The 21,351-nt window shown below is 47.5% G+C and overlaps 4 protein-coding genes across 4 annotated transcripts in view; 3 read left to right on the top strand and 1 right to left on the bottom strand.

The window, feature by feature from the left end:
* The first annotated feature begins 1,256 nt into the window (after positions 1-1,256).
* Positions 1,257-6,071, top strand: LOC311312776 (mitochondrial pyruvate carrier 2-like). The gene is made up of 5 exons (XM_084442776.1): positions 1,257-1,672; positions 3,107-3,147; positions 3,597-3,681; positions 4,152-4,263; positions 5,096-6,071. The coding sequence occupies exons 1-5, from the start codon at positions 1,579-1,581 to the stop codon at positions 5,136-5,138; spliced, it is 375 nt and encodes a 124-aa protein (XP_084298902.1). The 5' UTR covers positions 1,257-1,578; the 3' UTR covers positions 5,139-6,071.
* Positions 6,072-6,451: 380 nt separating this feature from the next.
* On the bottom strand, positions 6,452-10,002 carry rpl24 (ribosomal protein L24). The gene is made up of 6 exons (XM_084443364.1): positions 9,963-10,002; positions 9,764-9,839; positions 9,353-9,463; positions 8,503-8,639; positions 7,758-7,821; positions 6,452-6,580 (listed from the first exon to the last, which is right to left on the bottom strand). Exons 1-6 carry the CDS (start codon positions 9,965-9,967, stop codon positions 6,500-6,502), a joined length of 474 nt encoding a protein of 157 aa, XP_084299490.1. The 5' UTR covers positions 9,968-10,002; the 3' UTR covers positions 6,452-6,499.
* Positions 10,003-10,534: 532 nt separating this feature from the next.
* cep97 (centrosomal protein 97) lies at positions 10,535-19,173 on the top strand. The gene is made up of 11 exons (XM_084443661.1): positions 10,535-10,630; positions 11,394-11,536; positions 11,991-12,149; positions 12,581-12,682; positions 13,946-14,059; positions 14,423-14,589; positions 14,696-14,860; positions 15,301-15,506; positions 16,271-17,018; positions 17,950-18,025; positions 18,131-19,173. The coding sequence occupies exons 1-11, from the start codon at positions 10,594-10,596 to the stop codon at positions 18,746-18,748; spliced, it is 2,535 nt and encodes an 844-aa protein (XP_084299787.1). The 5' UTR covers positions 10,535-10,593; the 3' UTR covers positions 18,749-19,173.
* Positions 19,174-21,051: 1,878 nt separating this feature from the next.
* nxpe3 (neurexophilin and PC-esterase domain family, member 3) overlaps positions 21,052-21,351 on the top strand; it is a gene marked incomplete at its 3' end in the record, with an annotated part of 3,673 nt that continues 3,373 nt past the window's right edge. Inside the window, exons 1-2 of the mRNA XM_084443008.1 lie at positions 21,052-21,183; positions 21,291-21,351. The exon at positions 21,291-21,351 is cut by the window's right edge and continues 721 nt beyond it. Coding sequence (XP_084299134.1) covers positions 21,055-21,183; positions 21,291-21,351 — 190 coding nt within the window. The 5' untranslated portion in view covers positions 21,052-21,054. The remainder of the gene's footprint in view (positions 21,184-21,290) is intronic.

The raw sequence follows: 21,351 nt of genomic DNA, 5'->3' as shown, positions 1-21,351 counted from the left end.
TGTTTCAGATTCATGGTAGACAGACCCCAAATATGGCTAAATGTCCAAAATAGCACACTACCCCTTTAACATTTATTTGTGAACACTAGCAGGCTAGCATAACCACTATTGTTGGCATTTCGTTTTGACAAGTTTTAAGTGGATAACGATGATACTAGAAATATAAGACTAAAGTCTTGATAGCCTAAATCATGGTCAATGCTGTCATCTGTCTGGGCCATCTCGGCCTGGGTGACAAGTCTTCTGCTGCGCAGAGGATTGTAGGTCAGAATAGCCGGAAACGCATGCTGGCTTGCATACTGCAAAATGTAACCGGATGTAGTAGCACATCCTAGTAGTTTTGGCATATGTATGCCATTTGGAACGCAGGGCTCCTGTTCATCTGTTGCTGTCTCCGTCTGGTCTGGTGTCTGTAGTTGTAGCCTACAAGTCTCCATCTAGTGGCGCAGACACATCCAGGCTTTGATACTGATAACTCTCTCTGTGCAATATGAATATTTAGCTTTCTGAAACCAATGATCCAAACAGCTTCACAGTCCACACTGACTTTATAGATAGATGCATCTCAAATGTAGAGGGGAGTTTGACAAATAACAAATTTCACCTATCCTTGCAAGTGTGTGTATCATTATTGTTATTATTATTATTATTATTGGTATGTTAATTGTTTGTTGTTTATATGTTTTTGGTATTCCTGTTCAGCACTTTGGTCAACCATGGTTTTACATGTTCTATACAAATAAAGTTTGACTTGGCTATCCTACCAAATTAGATCAGAGTATCCAAAGGTAGGCTACAGATGGGGTCTCCTCAAAGAGGGCCATGCATATCCTTCTGACAGAAAGTGCATGAAGTGAATAGCAGCGCTGCCAAGTTTGACCAAAAGTTTGGAGTGAGATTTTTTTTCATTTAGTCACAAGCACCCACCCCCTCCGAGATGACTGGAACGCCAGATTCGCGTCCTTTCAAGTAATTTCAAATTAAAGGTCCCATGGGCATTAAACTGCTAGTATTTCGTGGGTGGTCATTTCTCCGCGTGAGAATTGTGAAGTGTGGCGTGTGAGCGTGAGAAGAGGCTGGCAGCCCTGGATTAGTCTATTACTGATTCATTAATTTCTTCATCCATTACTCGGATAAGAAATAATTATCAACAGCCTACTTCTCTGCAGCAAAGGGTCTCACTTAAACCAATCAAATACAGAGGACTTGTTCAATGCACCAATGAGCCACGGGGAAGAGCTGGCTGTGGTCCGACTGGGAGACGCTGCATCTGGTGTGATAGGTTGCGCGGCGAGGGGGTCGTGGAGATAGCACCGGTGATTCGCTTGCACAGCACCCAGTAACATGGCGATGCCTAGCGACATTAGCGCAGGAAGGTCATCGGTTTGAGAGCACCGGGGCCGCGGTTGTGATCGCATCAGATTCACGCATTCTGGACCAGATAGTATACTAGGTTGAGAGCCTGCGCGGTGCCGCACGTCCTTGTCCTTCGTGTGTATTTGGCTAGTTAGGTTCAGGGTCAACAATCCGAGTAGCTGCTAGCTAGCTAGTTTAGCTTAGCAAGGCTACTGTGTCGACATGGCTGCGCTCAGAGCGTCCTATCACCGGGTCCTGGGTAAAATCGAGCATGTCCTGCCTGCGAAACTGAGACCTATTTACAACCACCCAGCAGGTAATGTATACTTCTACTCTGTCTACCGTTCCGATGATTATTTAGGGCACCAGTGGTATGAAGACGGACGGGCTGGTTGACATCAGGTGACCGCTGTTGATGAGCAGTGTGTGTGTAGCCGGGCCTGGTTCCTGGTTCAGCTGAAGCAACCCAGTGGATTTGTAGGATTGCGATTGGAACACATTATAGTATAATCTTTGGCAATTGCATATCCTTGCAGCAACCGTGCAGTTCCATGTTTTGGGGGATATATGTGATGACCTTCAAGAATAATCACTCGAGGAAGCTGTTGTGGTTAAGTTTATGAGCACGAGACCGTGTCTGCTCCACATCCCTTATTAGGCTACATTAGGTTACAGTTAGCAGACGCTTTTATCCAAGGCGACTTACAATAAGTGCATTTAACGTAGGTAGTCAGGGTACTACTACTATATAATACAAGTGCATCTCCTTTCTAAATAAGTGCATCTAGTGCTAAAGCCAAAGTGCAAGAGACCATATGCGGTTAATTGATCAAAGATCAGTACATTGGTCATTATCAGACACTGATGTGTGGATAATAATGTCCTGTACACCGTGTCCTGTTCTGTCTCCGGGGTGTCAGGTTGGCAGGTTGTGACACAGGACAAACTTGTTGTGTTGCATCCTATATCTCCAGGGCGCTTTGGAGCAACAGTAGACCGCTGAGTCTTGAGTTTTAGTTGAGCCTAGATGTTGCGTCTCAGCGGGGATAGTGTTGTTTTATACTGGGTCACTTCGCAATGAAACTGAAAACAGAAAAGCATGTAGGCCTATGGCAGGAATGAGTTATGCATATTTAGCATAACTTGAGTCTACTGTTGTTATCACCGCCGGAGAACCCAACGTAGGTTACCAAGGACGCCTGTATTGATTCAGAATGCAAAGCAGAGGAGGGTGGCGGCTCCCAGGGCCGGCTCTCATTGGTGGAGACGTCGTGATGTCACCTCCTCCTCCCCACGTGGCTTCAGCCAGCTGGAGTCCAGCGGTCCGAGAATTAGTAACCAAGTCTCAGACCGACTTAGGGGGTCAGTCCTGCTCGGAGAGACAAGGGCATAGGGTGGGAGACTGTTGATGAGTTGATGACGGGGTTCAGACTTGCTTTATCTTCTGTCATGAAAATGTGCTTGTGTGTATGTGTGTGTGCTACTCATAGAGGGTACACACTATGGAAGACAGCAATAAACAGACATTAAATAGCCTAAAACTGTATTATACCACCATAGACCCTTTGAATTAGGCTACTTTATTGTAATAAGTGACTTATCTCTGTCACCTAGAGGACACAAGTGTTTCATGCCTGACTGAAATCATGTTGTGGGGGAAGAGGTTTATTTCAGATAGAATATGCGTATTTCAGGGAATCATACTGGAAAATAGAACATATTTCGCTGATATCTTGTTTCTTCACTCTAGGTCCAAAGACTGTTTTCTTCTGGGCCCCTATGTTCAAATGGGTAAGGACAGTTCATCATGTTATACTCTACTACTAATACTAATACTACTAATACTTATTACTAAATATTGAGTGTGTCTTAGTATGTACCAGAACCACATGACACATCTACAGTGTGTCTGTTCTCCCTGAACTACACACACACACACACACACACACACACACACACACACACACACACACACACAAACACCCTTTCATTATTTCAGCCATTATTTCAGTCAGTGCCACACCAAGATACTGTTCTGTATCTTCTCCACACGTACCTGAAGGACCCTTGTTCAGGCTTGTTTCATGATTTACAAGATGAGACAGACAGACCTCTCCCTGCAGTAGGAGTTCCAAGATAAGAACTAACTTATTATTAAGGCGTCGTGTCCTGTCGCTGTGTTCCAGTCGGCCATCTTGTATTTGTGGTCATCACCGCCGCCCGCCTCTCTGTCTCTGTAGGGTCTGGTGATGGCTGGACTGGCCGACATGACTCGACCTGCAGAGAAGCTCAGCACCTCCCAGTCTTCCGTGCTGACCGCCACAGGTAGCCCACCAGAGAGATGAGTGCCCACTTAGGTTAACTTAGGGGCAACATCTAACTTTACTTTTGATTAATAAATGTATTGCATTGTGTTAGCAAAATCATAATCTATGTATTGATCCTAGCCCACTAAAAACTGTTACATCTTAAGTTATGTAAACATAATACCACCTTTTCTCCTTCAGAGGGTTAAAGATGTCTGATAACCATGCTTAGTCATAGCCATCATTGTGTTAGCATTATCAAATCATACTTTTCTTAGCCATGATTTTCTGGGGGGGGGGGCATCAAGGCTGGGGTGGGGAGGAAGGCCCCCTCTGTTGTGGGGCAACAACAGGCCTGCCTGGAGAGGAGGATGAGGGGCAGAATGAAGATCATGTGAATGCAATAATGAACATGGCTCTTGTTCTCTCTCTCTCTCTCTCTCTCTCTCTCCCTCTCTCTCTCTCCCTCTCCCTCTCCCTCTCTCTCAGGTCTGATCTGGTCCAGGTACTCTCTGGTCATCATTCCTAAGAACTGGAACCTCTTCATGGTCAACTTGTTCGTTGGGAGTGCAGGAATCTCTCAGCTGTACCGGATCTTTAGGTGAGGGAGGTGAAGCCCTCTTAGGGCCCTGAAATGGACCAGACAGATCGTGCCGAGCAATAAGCAGCCAGGGAACAGCTGCAGATGACTATCTGCCCTTATGGTAAACTGAAAATGGACAGAGCGCTTTTATCCAAAACACTTTACATTGGCCTCTCATTCACCCATTCACACACACATTCACACACCAATGTGACAACTGCACCTGCTGATTGGAAGCAATATGGGGTTCAGAGTCTTTGTCGGACGCCCCGCTCTACCTCCTGAGCCACAGATGCCCCACAGGTCTGGACCCACAAGTGTGTGTGTGATGGGGATAGCACACAGGAAGTGTGTGTGTGATGGGGATAGCACACAGGAGTTGTTTTTGACATGTGTATTCTTTGTTTGTAACTGATGAGAAACCATGGTAACGAGTTATTGTTTAACTTTGAGTTCTCTACTGATATTGTATCTGTGTTGTGATGTGACGTTGGTTACATGCCGTACTACGCTTGACTCTCAAAGAACTGAGATTTATTGCAGGAAACGGAGAATATCTTAATTGTCCCGACGGCTGTCCGTTTGTTCGTCCATCCCACCAGCTGTACCAGAGCCCACCACTGGGGGCGCTAGCCACAGTTAATTGCCAATACATGTTGCTTTGTATACAAAAACAAAACGATAGTTTGTGTGTCAGTAAAAGTATGGGCCCTTCTACTTTCCCCGTCCACAGAGCGTAGAGTGTCAGGAGCTTCCTTGTCTGGTCCTACATGTTAGGATTCTCCCAGGTTAGTGCAGAAGTTAGGTGCATATTTACAGTTATTAATAGTCATAATCGTATTTCACACAGGTACAAACAGGAGTTGAAGGAGAAGGAGGCTGCGCAGTCCTGAGCGTCCGGCGCCAGCTCTCGCCCCGCCCTTCTCACCGGGCAGACGCCACACCTGCCCCCTCGCCAGCCCATTCTGTGCCCACAACCGCATCCAGTCCATGTAACGCCAAACCCTCCATTTTGTTACAGTCCATTGTCGCCTGTTAGAGATCCTGCGTTCTGCCTAATTCATCACTTCCTCAGGGTCACACCCACGGTGGCATTTTTAATCCTAACCAACACACACTCAAGAAAGTGCAGATATAGTATCTTATAATGTTACTCTGATGCAGAATTAAAAAAAAGTGTGATTGTATATTTTTACTTTAAGTTTAATGACTGATAAATATATATCATGCACTTTTGGAGTGTTTTTCCGTATGTTTGAGTGTAATTATGATTTGGATTTCCTAAGAATCGAGGTCTTGAATCTGTGTTGAACATGGGTAAAATGTCTCCATACGCATGTCTCTGAGGGATAACACATTTTCATCACATGTCTCTTGTTTAACTATTTATGTAGGTTTTGGTAGCTCATGGTGGACCTGTACCTCCAAGATGATTAAATCATACTTGCTTACCATTGACGGATCCCTCCTCCTTAGAAACATCTTTCACATCACAGTATTGTCCAGTAGTCTCTTTTCCATTCATTTAGTCCAGCCTACACTTCACTCTTTATTTAAAGTAATCCCTATATTATCAATATCATTTGAGATATTGGCTTTGCTGCCCGCTTAAAGTTGCTGCATTTGAGAAAATCAGTTTTTGTGTAGAGAAGTTTTACCTTGTTAATCAATATTGATGGCTCTCCTAGTGTTATTAAAGCAATAATCATTTGGTTCATTAACCTGTTGAGTATTGCCAGATAACATTTCCATGTTAATGGGTTTAGTTTGTGTAATGATGGATATGCCCTTATTTGTAAACTAAAACATTTTTAGTAAATTAAAAGAAACAGCTAACAGCAGTTTGCAGTTTCATTTCTGAGGTGGAAAGCGTCATCTCCCTTCAACCAGCAGGTAGTGGTTTCCTCCCCCTTCTGTCTGAGCCAGGTACTGCATCTGGGATCACACGCACCCCCACCCACCACGTGATTCTATACTCGACTACAGGTATGTGCATCACAATTCAAACCTTCCCCAGACTTCTCAACTGCTTCTTGAATAAAATCACATAAATCCCTCAAGAATGACCCAAAAACTGGCACAGCCTTTCCATTTCAAGACAAAATATCCAATCTGACATCTTCGGTTCTTATGGTCCATTACAGCCTGTCCCGCTCACGTATTAAGTAATAAAGTGCACAGATTCATAGACGAGACGAAACAAACGTGATTACCAAGATAATTTTATTAACAACCAAAACACAAGTCCAGGACTTTAGCGTTTTCCGCCAACGCGAGGAGCGTTCACCTTCATGGTCTTGGCGATCTTGGGCTTGGGAGCAGCCTTGGTAGGGGCCTGCAGAAGACAAACACCACATCAGAAAACATGGTACTGGGGGCCCATCCATGTTAAAACATGGTACTGAGGGCCAATCCATGTTAAAACATGGTACTGAGGGCCCATCCATGTTAAAACATGGTACTGGGGGCCATCCATGTTAAAACATGGTACTGAGGGCCCATCCATGTTAAAACATGGTACTGGGGGCCATCCATGTTAGCTAAAATGTTAAGACAGTAAGTCCAAGACTGGGCAACTAGCAACAATGTAAAACTTTCCAAGTGCTGTCTTTCATGTCATCAGTGCAGGGAAATACACACCCCACAGCTCAGGGACCCAAATATTAAGGTAACATTCCCCACAAGTTCACAAGGTTTAACTGGGTTTGTAGGAGAGTTTGGAGGCTGGCCATTGGTAGGGGTCAAAAAGCCAGTACTATGATCTCCAGTGTCTCTAAGGCCACAGGTGAGGAGTGAGCGCTGCTACACAGGCTGTAAGACACAGCCTGGAAGCAGCACATGACACAGACGGGCACTATGCACACCTTTCACCCACAGCCTAACAACCATGCAAACACAGCTTTAGCTAAAATGGCATGAACCATATTTGTCAGTCTGTTTACACTTTTCAGTTTTTGGACCTGGCGAAGCATGTGACTAAACCCCAATTCCCACTGACCCCCCCCCCCCCCCCCCCCCCCAAGACTCGTCTACACCCACTAACATCTGGGTTTAGTCTTCAGTGTGAAAGGGAACTGCGTTCAGCCCAATGTCCGATGACTGCAGTAGCACGGGCTCCAGCGCCGATCAGCAGCCATGTGAACACACCCCTGGGCCGACCTACGCTTATGTGCTTAATTTTATTGTGTGTAGGCTTGTGGAGCTGCTGACAAGATCAGGTTTCACTTCCACGTTCTAAGGTAGGCTACATCCATGTACTCTTGAAAACTAGTTCCAATTCGGTTTCATAAAAATCAATTTCGTACCCCGATAAACTAGAGGCTGACAGTAGCCTAACAAAATCAATCAAAAACTTGAAATGGCTTAACAAATGTTTTGCTACCAAAGATACCCTAGTCCATTATCATAAGCCACCGCTCACTCCAACCCCGTTTTGGAGGGGGGCCCTTTTTAAAAAGGTGCCGATTCAAAACGATCAATCTCTGTCCTTGTATAGCGGGTCTCTCTCTCACCTTAGCGCTGGGGGCAGAGGGCTTCTTAGTTGCCTGTTTTGCCTTCTTAGCCTCCTTGGCAGCCCTGGGGATAGAGAAGCAGGACTTAGTCACTCAGAACACTGACAGCAACACAACCAGCACAGGGCTAAAGATACTTCCAAGAAGCAACGCCATGTTACTTTATAGGCAAGGTGGGAAAGGACTGAACGGGTGTCAAATGTGCATGGCTTGCTTTAGGGAAAGGTTAAGTTAACGCCATTTTGTTTTCACCCATCCATTTCAAATCGAGCGCACAGTATCAGAGCCACGTAGTTTGGAACACATGGCAGCACACAATCATAGTGATGAGACATTCGATGCCGGGCCATCGGAGCTTGTCGCCAACGTGAAGCGCACTGTGTCGAAGCAATGTGGCAGAGCTTGTGTCAAACGACAACGACCACGTGACTGATGACGTCTGACGCTGCTTCAAACCCCATCGACGTGCTGGAAAAGCTTTGAAAGTTTTTAGCGCAACCACGGCACCTTTGACAGCATGCTATTACATCTCCAAACCACCAGATGTCACCGTGCTCTGTTTTCAATGCCCAGGAGCTTCGGCTCTTTTCCAGGCACAATCAGGAGAATACCCAAAAGCGTACAGGGCTTCGTCTGCCATCTCTACACAATCACATTTAATATAGCCAACGCTGCAACCATGAAAGCATCGTAGATATGGCTCCAAAGCGAAACCAGTGTCCGTTATCAGTGTGGTCCTCCTCACCTGATGGCCTGCTCACGCTGGGCCTTGCGGACCTCTGGCTTCTGGTTCCTCTTGGCCATGATCTCGGCCAGGGAGGCTCCGGTGATGGCCCTCTGGAACTTCACCGCACGGCGGGTGCGCTTCTTCGTCACCTCTTCCTGTTAAGACAGGAAGTCCCATGACAGTGAGAAACTGCATCGTAAAACTACAATGTAAAATGTGCTTTCTTTCATAACCCCCAGTGTGGGGAATACAGACATCGCTCAGGGGCAGAAAGTAAATGGACTGCAATTAAATAGCACTTAAATCCAAGCTCTTTACAATGGCCTCTCATTCACACATGCATTCACACTAACGGCGGCAGCTGCCATGCAAGGTGTTAGCCTGCTCATTGGGATCAATTTGGGGTTCAGTGCCTTACCCAAGGACACTTCGACATGTGGACAGGAGCCAGGATTCGAACCGCAGACCCTGCGGTCATTGGACGACCCGCTCTACCTCCTGAGCTACAGCCACACCGTATTACACCAACAGTCCCCAAAAGATACGGCTTACTAGGTTTAACTGGGTTTGTAGGAGAGATTGAAGGCCGGCAGTTGGTAGGGGGGTAAAAAGCCAGTACTATGACCTCCAGTGTCTCTAAGGCCACAGGTGAGGAGTGAGCACTGCTACACAGACTGTAAGACACAGCCTGGAAGCAGCACATGACACAGACGGGCACTATGCACACCTTTCACCCACAGCCTAACAACCATGCAAACACACACACCGATGGAACAGAGTACAGTCTCACAAGAGTGGGATATGTTTAACGTTTTGAAAAACTAATACAGACCAAACGGTAAACAATCAATGTGCACTAGATACGTACAGACTGGCCCTTCTTGTGCTTGCGCCTGTAAAGCACGGTCCAGTTGATCTGTCTAGGGTTCCTCTTGGCCAGGAAGGCAGACTCGCACTTGTGATTCAGGAACTGGAAAACCTGGTTTGGAAAGGAATAGGCTGTTAGGACAACAGGTACTAAGTGGCTTACTTTCACAGTACCGCAGGCATCTATACGATGTCGCATACTGATGACGTGGGACAATGGCTCAGCCAACATTAGCTACAGCTTTTTCTATCTGGCGATTGGCTCGCTAGCAACCTAGTCTGAATAGCTAGCCAGAGTTACAGGGTCCAGGGAACAGTCTTGACTAGACAAAACATACAAGCCACATCTAGCAAACAACAATACACTGAACAGTCCAATACAACATGATACAAGCATTAGCATGAACACTACCTTCCCGTCTATCCTGGCGTAGCGGCGGCCATGGCCGGGGTATATTTTGTACCCACTGAAACTGCACAACTCGACCCTGCAGCAGAGAAATAAAGCACATGGTTACAAGAGTGTGTGTTACGGTACACAATACATGAATTTGAAATGAAAATGTTTTATTTTCAGACTACGATGGCAATAGATGTTTCTGTAATCTTACTTCATGGTGGCTGAGGGGAGGGCGCAAATCGGAAAGAACGCTGGACGGAAACGGAAATGGGGTTATAGGTCACAGACTCTAGTTCCTTGTTAATTTATTTTATTTATTCTATTATATTTTCTACAAGATTGGGCTGATTCATAGTCCCAAATAGCTATTAAGTTATATTCAAATTAATATGATATTTGATAATTTCAAAAAATCATCTATCCAATCAGAACCTAAACCGGTTGCCTGGCGTTGACAGAAGCGGGAAGTATGGCGATGATAGAAAAGCGCATAAAAGGTATTTTAAATATTTAGGTATTTTAAAGGTTTATTCTAGTTTAATATGAAAATGTATAGTATTATAGCTACGGCATGCGAGACTTAAAGCATTGGTATGCTACACATTGTTAATTATTGATGAGCATGCCCACACGACCCGGAGCCGCTTCTGTGTGGCGCTCTGTTGTAAACCATACTTTTTGTAGTCTTTTTGCTACCCAGCATAATGGGAAACTGGTGGTTGTGAACTACATTTCCCGTTACAGTATCCGCTATGGGGTCTGTGACAGTTGGTTCGCGCTATATGGAGGTGGAGGTACCGTGGGCTCTGTAGTCGAGCCCGTAGTCTTATCTATGCGCAGAGATGGGAATATCAGACATGTCATTGGACACAGTCGCTGGTAAGTGTTTGATATAATTGCGCACAGTGGTCCTCCGATCTTGCGAAAGCTATCAAAATAATTCGCCTGGGATTTTGTGTCCAACCTTTGTCAGTGTCACACAGTGCCCTTCTGTGTGGGATGCCTGGCTTGCTAGCTAACGTTGCATACAGTAGCTAGCTACCTACAGATACTAGACAGGATGAGTTGACTCAGATGAGACTCTTCTTTGCATCCCAATCCCAACTCCATGTGCGAGCTTCTGCCTATAGTGTTAATCAATGCATTTGACGTTCATTTCCCACGGGTGCTGCTGAAACCAAAGGGTGTTAGTTAGATCACCTTTAACGTTACAGTTCTGTCTAATCATCTGTGGATCGTCTTAAGGTGCTCTACTTGTCTATATGAAAATCTGTTCAACCAGTTCACCAGCAAAACCTTTGTGCTCAGGCCAACTGGGCACCTGCCATTAGCTAGCTCCGAGTCTCTGTACTGTTGTTGACACAGTCGATTTATGAGCTTGCCTCCCTAGTTTTTTTTTATGTGGTTCTTAACTGTAAGCCCATGGCTGATATTGTTTCTATGTACTGAGTGTTCATGGTGATAGACAACACGTACAACATGCTTGTACACGGTACATTTAGTCATTTCTTTACATGTTATGATGAACTCTCTCCCTCTCTCTCTTCCCTCCTCCCTCTCTCCCCCTCTCTCCCTCCACCTCTCTCCCTCTCTCTCCCCCCCCCCTCTCTCTCTCTCTCCCCACCCACCCTCTCTCCGCCAGGCCCTGTGGTGGACCTCTCAGCCCAGGGCCTGCAGAGGTTGGAGGCTAGCTTCTGTTGCTCAGACGACACTCACACCCTGGTCCTGGACCGGAACCACATCATGAAGCTGGACCACCTGGAGAGGAGCCCCGGACTCCAACAGGTGCTGTCGTCCACAGTGGACCAGACTCCCTAGTGATAGGCTAGCCTAGTCCTTCACAGTTTTGCTGCTTCATCGCTTCCCATTGAATCCATTATTATCTTATTTCACTGTGTCATTCTGACTCTCTCTCGCTCTCCCCTCTCCCTTTCTCTCTCTCTCCCTCTCTTTCTCTCTCTCTCTCTATCCCTCTCTCCCTTTCTCTCTCTCTATCCCTCTCCCTTTCTCTCTCCCTCTCTCTCTCCCCCCTCTCTCTATTATTATCCATCCATAATCCATTATTATCTATCTTATTTCACTGTGTCATTCTAACTCTCTCTCTCCCCCTCTCTTTCTCTCTCCCTCTCTCTCCCTTTCTCTCTCTCTCTCTGTCTCTCTCCCCTCTGTTTCTCCCTTTCTCTCTCTCCCTCCCCCTTTCTCTCTCTCCCTCCCCCTTTCTCTCTCTCCCTCCCTCCAGCTGTCCGTGGCCAGTAACCGTCTGGTGCGGATGATGGGCGTCTCCCGGCTGACGGAGCTGCGTGTTCTGAACCTGCCCAACAACAGCATCGGCTACATCGAGGGCCTGAGGGACCTGCCCCGGCTGGAGTGGCTCAACCTGGCCGGCAACAACATCAAGGTGACCGGCGGAGACGGCCGCTCTGCTCTCAGCCTTTAAAGCATAGTGGTCAGTTGTGTTAAAGCGTAGTGGTCAGTGTTTTAAAGCGTAGTGGTCAGTTGTGTTAAAGCGTAGTGGTCAGTTGTGTTAAAGCGTAGTGGTCAGTGTGTTAAAGCGTAGTGGTCAGTGTGTTAAAGCGTAGTGGTCAGTTGTGTTAAAGCGTAGTGGTCAGTTGTGTTAAAGCGTAGTGGTCAGTTGTGTTAAAGCGTAGTGGTCAGTTGTGTTAAAGCGTAGTGGTCAGTTGTGTTAAAGCGTAGTGGTCAGTGTGTTAAAGCGTAGTGGTCAGTGTTTTAAAGCGTAGTGGTCAGTTGTGTTAAAGCGTAGTGGTCAGTTGTGTTAAAGCGTAGTGGTCAGTGTGTGTTTTCTCTACAGTTGAGATGTTTCCCCAGCAGGTGGTCGAGCAGCTCAACAACTGTGTGGCTCTTCAGCACCTGGACCTCTCAGATAACAACATCTCCACCGTCGGGGATCTGACCAAGCTGCAGAACCTGAAGGTGAGGACAGTCAGAGGACGAGGGAGTACGGTTTATACACTAGAGCCTTTCCTGGACACTGATTGAAGTCCAGTTTATACTCGGAAAGACAAGTGTCGTTGTCTCGCGATGCCGGACGTTGGAGACCTCCGACCTCCTCCGATAGTCTGGAGAGATCTCCATTGAAAATCGTCGCTAGAACATAAACAAGGAAGCTGCCAACACTCTAGGTTGAAATACTCAACCTAGCTTTAATATTCAACCTAGCTTTAATACTCAACCTAGCTTTAATACTCAACCTAGCTTTAATACTCAACCTAGCTTTAATACTCAACCTAGCTTTAATACTCAACCTAGCTTTAATACTCAACCTAGCTTTCATACTCAACCTAGCTTTAATACTCAACCTAGCTTTAATACTCAACCTATCAATCAATCAATCAATCAATCAATCAATCAAAGCTTTATTTGTATAGCGCATTTCATACCCAGAGGCAACACAATGCGCTTTACAGAGAACAAGGGAGGTGGGCATACGACCCATTCTCTACATATTCCAGAAGGAAGCAAAAAAAACAAAACTCTTTAATACTCAACCTAGCTTTAATACTCAACCTAGCTTTAATACTCAACCTAGCTTTAATACTCAACCTAGCTTTAATACTCAACCTATTTTTAATACTCAACCTAGCTTAAATACTCAACCTTGCTTTAATACTCAACCTAGCTTTAATTCTCAACCTAGCGTTAATACTCAACCTAGCTTTCATACTCAAACTAGCTTTCATACTCAACCTAGCTTTGAGTCACTTTGCGTCATCTCTATGGTAACTGTGCACGAACCTAGTTTCTTTACATTTTGTGCGACACGCTTTTTAGAAGCGTTTATAAAAAGCCAAACAATCAGACAGACTGACGCCATCTGTGACCTCACAAACTTCAGGAGGCCCAAGACACATCTGCGACAGCCCACGTCTGATTGATGGGATTTTTGTGTAAGACGTGTTTTATGACACTTGTCTTACGAAGCATAAATTGACCTTAAAGCTGCAGCCTACCTGGTCCAGATCTAGGTTTAATTCATATCCAAAATCCAATTTGCAAGCAATCATTCACTGTAAAGCAGGGTTCAAATGCAACAGCCATGACAAGACTCTACTTTTAGAACGTCCATCTGGACTTGAGTCTTATCAAGTTTCCGTAGAAGACGGATGAAAGCGTCTAGGCCAGCGTAGTGGTGTGTGTGGTTTGGTGTAGTGACCCTTGTGTGACGTTGCTCTGCAGACTCTCCTGCTCCATGGGAACAGCATCACAGCGCTGCGCCCGCTGCCCGCCCACCTCCCCGCCCGCCTCGCCATCCTCTCCCTGGCCGAGAACGAGATACGAGACCTCAACGAGGTCAACAAACACGTGTTTCTATTTGATCTTTAACTGTTTATCGTAAATTGTGCTGCATTTTGTTGCACTGTTTTGTGTATTTTGTATTTGCACTGTTCTTTTTTTTTTTTTACTGTTTTGCACTGTCACTGTCCTGTCCTGCACCCTGTCCTATGTCATCTACAACAGCGTATGCCTTAACCCTGGTCACATTCCTAGCATGCGTGAACCATAAACATGGCCAGTAAACAGATGTTGAGTCTCAGTCCTGCCAGCCTCACTCCTGGATAGTGGGACACAGTCGTGGACTGAGCTCTGTGCTTTTCACTCTGATCAGTTCATTTCTGTGTTTCTCACCCTGTCTCTCTTTCTGCCTGCCGGCAGGTGTCCTACCTGGCCCCCATCCACCACCTGGAGCAGCTCTCCATCATGAGCAACCCCTGCGTCATGGCCACGCCCTCGTTGCCCGGGTTCGACTACCGGCCGTACGTCATGAGCTGGTGCCTCAGCCTGAAGGTTCTGGACGGGTTCGTGGTGTCGCAGAAAGAAGGGTCAGTCGAGCTCCAGGAAGCGTCCGGCGATAGCAGCGTGGTTCAGGCGCGCCGTCTAGTGGGCGGAGCTTCTGTCCGCTGACGCGCTCTCCCTCTGTGATCGCAGGTTGAAGGCGGAATGGTTGTACAGCCAGGGCAAAGGTCGCTTGTATCGCCCGGGGCAACACGTGCAGCTAGTCCAGTACCTGGCCAACGTTTGCCCTCTGACCTCTACGTCGGCCCTGGAGACGGCAGAAGACGCCAAGCTGGAGAAGATCCTGAGCAAGCAGAGGTCAGTTACCTGACGACTGCACCCTCCACTTCCTAGAAGTTCACTCCATCTGAATATGAATCTCCCGTAGATCTGATTCATCTCGACTGATCGGAGGTCTGATATGTTGATGGTCAGTCATCTTTGTTCAAGTTCAAGGCTTTTATTGTCATGTGTATTTATAAAATACAATGAAATGCACTGTGCCCGGCACTCTCAGACATCAAGACATGACTTAAGACATTACACCAATATGACAGGAGACGTTTACAAAATAAGACATTAAGACACTATAGACACTACGAAATACGACAATAAGAAATTAAGACATTACATTTGCGCTGTGACTCCCTCGCCAGCAGGACTGTACATAAATACCTCCACAGAGTAGCTCCTCTGATCCTAATTATTGATTGATTAGACATCTGATATATCGGTTAAAGAACGCTGTGTCTCCTCAGGCTGCATCAGAAGCAGCTGCAGCAGCAGACCGGCTCCCCCAGCCCCCCGCGGCCCACCCGGCTGGACGTGGACACACACAGCCCCCGCTCAGCAGGGCCACCAGGGGGAGCCAGAGAGGCAGACAGGAGCGGAGCAGGGCCACCAGGGGGAGCCAGAGAGGCAGACAGGAGCGGAGCGCCTCCTCCTCCTGCAGGCAGACAGCCAGGTCAGCTACCCTGGAACAGGAGCAGCCAAGTCTTCACCTGTGTGCTTTCTTAAAGGCGCAGTAATATGCGGTTTGGCTCAGAAGAAATGTTTGTTATATTTTTTGCAATTCTCATTACATCCCCGACTGCAATCAATAAATAAAGTGTTCTGACACTAAAATGAAATAAATCCGTAATCTGTGGAAGTCACAGGACTGTAATAAGCGCCTCCAATCGTATTGAGTTGCCGACTTGAAATGATTGGATGGCTCATCCTAGTAGGTCAGCCTACCCTCTGTACCTGCCTAGCGAGGGTCTTTTGTTTTCCCCCAGTTTGGAGGAGGGGCTTTGGAGGGAGGGGCGGGGATTTTATCGGTTGCATCTTTCAAATCCATTCAAAAATGCTCTAACAGGAATTCACAAACCGCGTACTGCACCCTTAATACTATGTTCAGTAATACTGATATGTACAGAATGTATTGTATCAGTTTCTGTGGAGGTTTGGAAATGCTCTCTGTCTGCCTGTCTGCCTGCCTGCCTGCCTGTCTGTCTGTCTGCCTGTCTGTCTGTCTGTCTGTCTGTCTGTCTGCCTGTCTGTCTGTCTGCCTGCCTGCCTGTCTGTCTGTCTGTCTGTCTGTCTGTCTGTCTGTCTGTCTGTCTGTGTCGGTCTGTGTCTGTCTGCCTGCTTGTCTGTTTGTCTGTCCTTCTGTCTGTCTGTCTGACTCCATGTCTGTCTGTCTGTCTGTCTGTCTGTCTGACTCCATGTCTGTCTGTCTGTCTCCAGAGCCGTCGGTCCAGTTGAACACCTGGCTGGGGAGTGACTCCTCCCCCGGCGTGGCGGTCCCGGGCGGGCGCGGCCCCCGGCGTGCAGAGGAGCGCCTCTACCTGGAGGACGTGCAGACGGACGAGGACAAGCTCAACGGCAGCCTGCTGTCCTCAGACTCCGCCTTCCTCCCCCTCGCCTCCGAGCCCCACCCCCACCCCGACGCCGTCCGCTCCGACAGCGAGGACGAGACCGACACGTTTGAGCCCGACTCCCTGGCGCCAGACCACCCGCCCCGGGCCAAGAAGACCCAGCAGGCGCAGTCAGAGAGAGAGAGGGAGAGAGAGAGGGAGAGAGAGAGGGAGAGAGAGAGGGAGAAGGAGAGAGAGAAGGAGAGGGAGAGAGAGATAAGAGTGGTAGAGGAGGGTTTGGCAGATAGTCAACTCAAGTACACCTTAACCTCAACCATTTGTCAACCTGTAGCATTCCTAGACAACCAATCACAGAGTGTTCTGAACCAGGGTACACGCCCAGACGGCGTGGTCGTGGCGGTGAGGGCGGGGCCTAAGCAGGAAGAGGAAGAGGCGGCGGCGCGGCCTCCTGATAGGTCAGCTCAGCGCGAGGAGGCGGGGGCGGCCGTGAGGATCCAGGCGTGGTGGAGGGGGCTGTACGCTCGACACTGCCACCCGCTGGTCAAGGAGGTGCGGTGCGAGATCCGCCTGCGCAGGATGCAGGAGCACATCGTCTTCCTGTCAGGACGGCTAGACAGGTGAGGCGGGACACCGGTGTTAACCATGATGGGAGCTGCGTTCCGAATCGCATACTACCCTACTATATAGTATGCCAAAACAGGATGTAGTATGTCCCAAAACATAGTATGCCACATGCAGTATGGCAAAAATACCAGGATGTCCTACTACATCCGGTCGTATTTTGCAGTATGCAAGCCAGCAGGCTTTTCTGGCTATTCTGACTCAAATCCTGTGCGCAGTGGAAATGTGCGTCACATGTGCGAGTCATGACAGTTCTAGACGAATGTCGCATTATGGACATCGACGGATGTGGGCAAATTTCAAGGTGCAATGTTATGACAAGGTAGTATGTCCCAACTGGATGCCTACTGCTTGCAAAGTACGTACTTTCTAAGGGCAGCTGTAGTAGGTACTGGTAGTAAGAAGTAGAAGTATGCGATTCGGAACGCAGCCGGGATCACAGGGAGAGAGAGAGAGATGTGTCTATAACGATGATGGCGTTGCTATGGAATCACAGGGAGAGATAGAGATGTGTCTATAACGATGATGGCGTTGAATAACGTAAACGTCTAGTAGACTGATGGACAAAGCTACTGAATCGCATTCATGTGCTCTCCTCGCCTGTGTTTGGTGATTTTTCACCCATTACTTTCACGGAAATGTCAGCATTCTGATTGGATCTCTTCCCAAATCGTCCCTCCCTAGCATTTTCCTCTAGTTTTTAGTTGTTGACGAAATGTCAATAGATTTCATCATAGGTTTTCTCATCAAAATTAGTTTTTATTTAGTTATCGTCCATGGTGATAACTAATAAAGGTTGTTGATGAGAATAATTAATCAGTTTTTGCCATCACAGGGAGGGATAGAGATGTGTGTTTCATGTTGATGGCGTAGCTATGGAATCGCAGGTATAGATGGAGATGGTTCATTTCCTTTCTAAATGTTCAGGGTGCAGCAGCAGTACGAGGAGGAGAGGCTCCAGAGGCTCGTCCAAGAGGAAGCTGTCAAGTTCCTGTGGACGCAGGTCAATAACGAACACACACACACACACACACACACACACACACACACACACACACACACACACACACACACACACACATCTCCTCACTCTGCCCTCTCTCTGTAGCTCCAGTCCATGCAGCAGTGGCAGCGGTCTGTGGAGGTGCAGCTGTCCGGCGTGACCCAGGGCGACTCCCCGGCCCCTCAGCCCCGCTGTGCCCCCTCCCCCTCCCCCTCCGCCTCCCTCCGGCTCCCCCTGCCTGCGGCCTGCAGCACTGCAGACCCGCTCTGCTCGGCCGCAGACCTCTCCATCCCGGACTCTGGCTTCCAGTCCAGCACGGGCGAGGGGGGTGCGGCGGCGGAGGACAGCTTCCTCAGCAGCGGGACGGCGGGCTCCCTGGAGACGGTGCGGGCGCTGGCGGAGGGGGGGCCGGGCGGGGGGGGGGGGAGCCCAGACTGCAGTCTGCTGGAGCAGTACCTCTCCTCGGTGCAGCAGAGGGAGCAGGAGGAGGCGGAGGAAAGGACCCCTCCCCCCCGCCCCTCCTCCTCCTCGTGCCCGTCCTACGCCGAGACGCCTCAGAGCCCCCCCTCGCCCCCTCAGAGCCCCCCCTCGTCCCCTCAGACCCCCCCCTCGCCCCCTCAGACCCCCCCCTCGCCCCCTCAGAGCAGGGTGCAGGTGGGGGGTCAGGACTCACAGGGAGGCCTGGGCCCTGTTCCAAACCCTCCTTCCCCCTCCTCTCCTTGACGTAGCAATCTGATTATATGAGCTAAAACGATCGATAGGTGTCTCTCTACACAACAGTCACCCGCCCAGTCGTGTGACGTTATGGACTTTTCAAGGACGGAAGGATTACGTCTTCTGAGAATCCAAATGTGGCCCCGCCCACTCTGAAACGTTCTGTCTTCTGCTAGTGTTCTGTGATTGGCTGGAGAGTGCTCTTATCTTACCTGCTAGTAAAGTGTATGTGAGTGGTTGGACATGACCTTGTGTTGCAGCGCTACGGACTGGCGCCCAGGCAGGCTCTCTTAAGTTTCCTCTCCCGACGCAGCTCCTCTCATCATCCCTGTTCCTGCTACGCTGGTGTGTGAGAAAGGCCATGTCAGGGAAAGCGCACTTGTAAATAGAAATGTGCGGATGTGAGAAGAATAAAAAAGAAAGAAATAGAGAAAGCCTTGTAAAGAGTTCAGATAGGCTCAAAGAATTCTGCACACCGACTGTAGATGATCTTTAGGTCAAATATGAAACGTTTTAAATCTATTTAATCAATTTTGTTGAGTTGATCTGGTGCTTTGATCTTATACCGTGTATGTTTGTAAAATAAAATATCTTACTTTGTGAGTTTGGTTATAGGCTACAACATTGCGACGAAATGTAATGCAGAATGAACGTCATCTTAACTGGCCCACCGCAGTCTGGGCTGCAGATGCGGTGCACATGCGTACTACGATTTGTACGCCTGTGTACGCCGGCTGGGTGGAGTTTTGAAGAACGAACGGAGCGAACCGTTAGAAAGATGAGACCCTCGACTACCGCATGTCGCAATTCCAGTGTACCCAGTGACGCACACCAGTTTCCGCCAATGACAAAACACCGAAAACAACAAAACATCGAAATGCATGATGTCAGATCTCAGTCTTGGACAGCTGCAGAACATCAAGTATTTCACAATAAGCCGATTGTTGATTGTGCAAATTACCGGATATTACTGTTTACGGTAGAATGGGCTGTTTGTCTGTGGCGGAGCCACGCAAAGGCTCGCCCGGTCGAAGCAAGAGCTCCTGCAGCACAGCCATGCAGCTCGATCACGTAAGTTATTAATACACATTTCACTGTCATGTGACTACCGTATGACAGCTAGCTACCCTGATCCGTGCATATGGGCTGGTCGGTCAAGATGGATGCATTGATCTTTGTTTGCCATAATGTAGGCTACAATACGGGTGCAATGAAACGCTTAACCTGAGAGCCCACACATACAATAGCCTACCACATACAATACAATAAAACAGTGGTTGGCTAGAATGGAAGGCTCGGTGGTCGTATCCAGGATCCTGCTATCCGGCACAGTTAGACAGTAGGCTACCCCACCCAGGATACACACGTATGGAAGTTTTTTGGTGTCTTTATTCAAATGGAAATGCATTTTTCAATCGGCAATTCAATATTCTATGTCGTCATGCAATTTGAAAAGGCAAATTAAGATTGCATTTTCATTTTCAACTTCTGCGTGCATTATTTCACTCAATATTAAAATTAAAATGCATATGTGATGTGCAATTCCATTTTCATGTACCAGTTATGTATGGAAGTTTGAAATGCAATAATGGATTGCATTTTCATTCTATTTATTTACACACGGGCTGGCTGACTTGCTGCGTGTCACATCTACCTATTCAACTGTGGATGCATGCTCACAGCTCCTATCAAGGTATGTATACATTTGTGTTTAATACATTGTATTTTGTATGTCTTTGCACCGTCCCGTCTTGTCCTTGCACCCTGTCTAATGTTGTCTTCATCAGTATTAGGCAACTGACCAGAAGAATCCTATATGTAAAAACTACCTGGCAATAAATGTGATTCTGATCCTCATGGATGTTTTGCCCTACGTAAAGTCCTTTTAGAAAGAAAAACATGCTTGCTGAAAGCAGTTAAAATGCAGTAATAGCTTGAATGGTACCAAATAGTTCTAGAAAGTATTAAAGTTGACTAAAAACACAGATGATGTTCTCCATCCGTTCGTCCTGCACTTCGGTGGGTAAGAACCTGAACGATACAGCTGTTTCTGCAATACAAAAACTGATATGCAAAAACAGCTATATGGTAGTAGGCCATATCATGTTTTCAACAACCAAATAGTTATATCAATCTCTTTCATATGGGTTTAACGCTTTTAGAATACCTGTCATTCTGGTCATATCAGAAAGCACACTAACTCAAATCAATTTTTGAGGAATTGAGATTCAAGCATTTCCTTTTACCTTCTATTTCTGTGCCAGGAGGACTGGTGACAGTGTGACACCGTTGCCATGAGTACAGCAGAGTGTGAGATGGGGTTGGAGCCGGGGAAGCCGCGGGCGTGGAGCACATGCAGGAACCTGTCCAAATATGGGCCTATCTTCCTGGTGCTGTCCCTGTCTGGCCTCATCTTCCTGCTCCGCAACATCCACTCTCTTGAGGTGAGGGCTGTTGTGTGTGTGTGTGTGTGTGTACGTGTTTGTTTATTAATGTTTGCCTCCCTGTTGTCACCCTTAGTAACTATACTTTACTCTCTCCCTCCTGTCAGAGGCTCAACTGCCAGACGGTGTCAACTCTCTACCAGTTCCAGAGCAGCATCCAGTCAGCCA

This window comes from Borostomias antarcticus (assembly GCF_949987555.1).
Source record: "Borostomias antarcticus genome assembly, chromosome: 9".
Taxonomy (NCBI): domain Eukaryota; kingdom Metazoa; phylum Chordata; class Actinopteri; order Stomiiformes; family Stomiidae; genus Borostomias; species Borostomias antarcticus.
The sequence above is the reverse complement of the archived record's forward strand: the minus strand, read 5'-3'. Positions and strand labels throughout refer to the sequence as shown.

Coding starts and splice junctions, on each gene's coding strand:
- LOC311312776 (XM_084442776.1), top strand. CDS start 1,579: ATGGCTGCGCTCAGAGCGTCCTATCACCGGGTCCTGGGTAAAATCGAG. Junction 3,682..4,151: donor TTCCGTGCTGACCGCCACAG/GTAGCCCACCAG, acceptor CCTCTCTCTCAG/GTCTGATCTGGTCCAGGTAC. Junction 4,264..5,095: donor CAGCTGTACCGGATCTTTAG/GTGAGGGAGGTG, acceptor TATTTCACACAG/GTACAAACAGGAGTTGAAGG.
- rpl24 (XM_084443364.1), bottom strand. Junction 8,640..9,352: donor AGCACAAGAAGGGCCAGTCT/GTACGTATCTAG, acceptor CTGTCTTAACAG/GAAGAGGTGACGAAGAAGCG. Junction 7,822..8,502: donor CAGCGTGAGCAGGCCATCAG/GTGAGGAGGACC, acceptor CTCTATCCCCAG/GGCTGCCAAGGAGGCTAAGA.
- cep97 (XM_084443661.1), top strand. CDS start 10,594: ATGGGAATATCAGACATGTCATTGGACACAGTCGCTG. Junction 14,060..14,422: donor AGATACGAGACCTCAACGAG/GTCAACAAACAC, acceptor GCCTGCCGGCAG/GTGTCCTACCTGGCCCCCAT. Junction 18,026..18,130: donor TCAAGTTCCTGTGGACGCAG/GTCAATAACGAA, acceptor CTCTCTCTGTAG/CTCCAGTCCATGCAGCAGTG.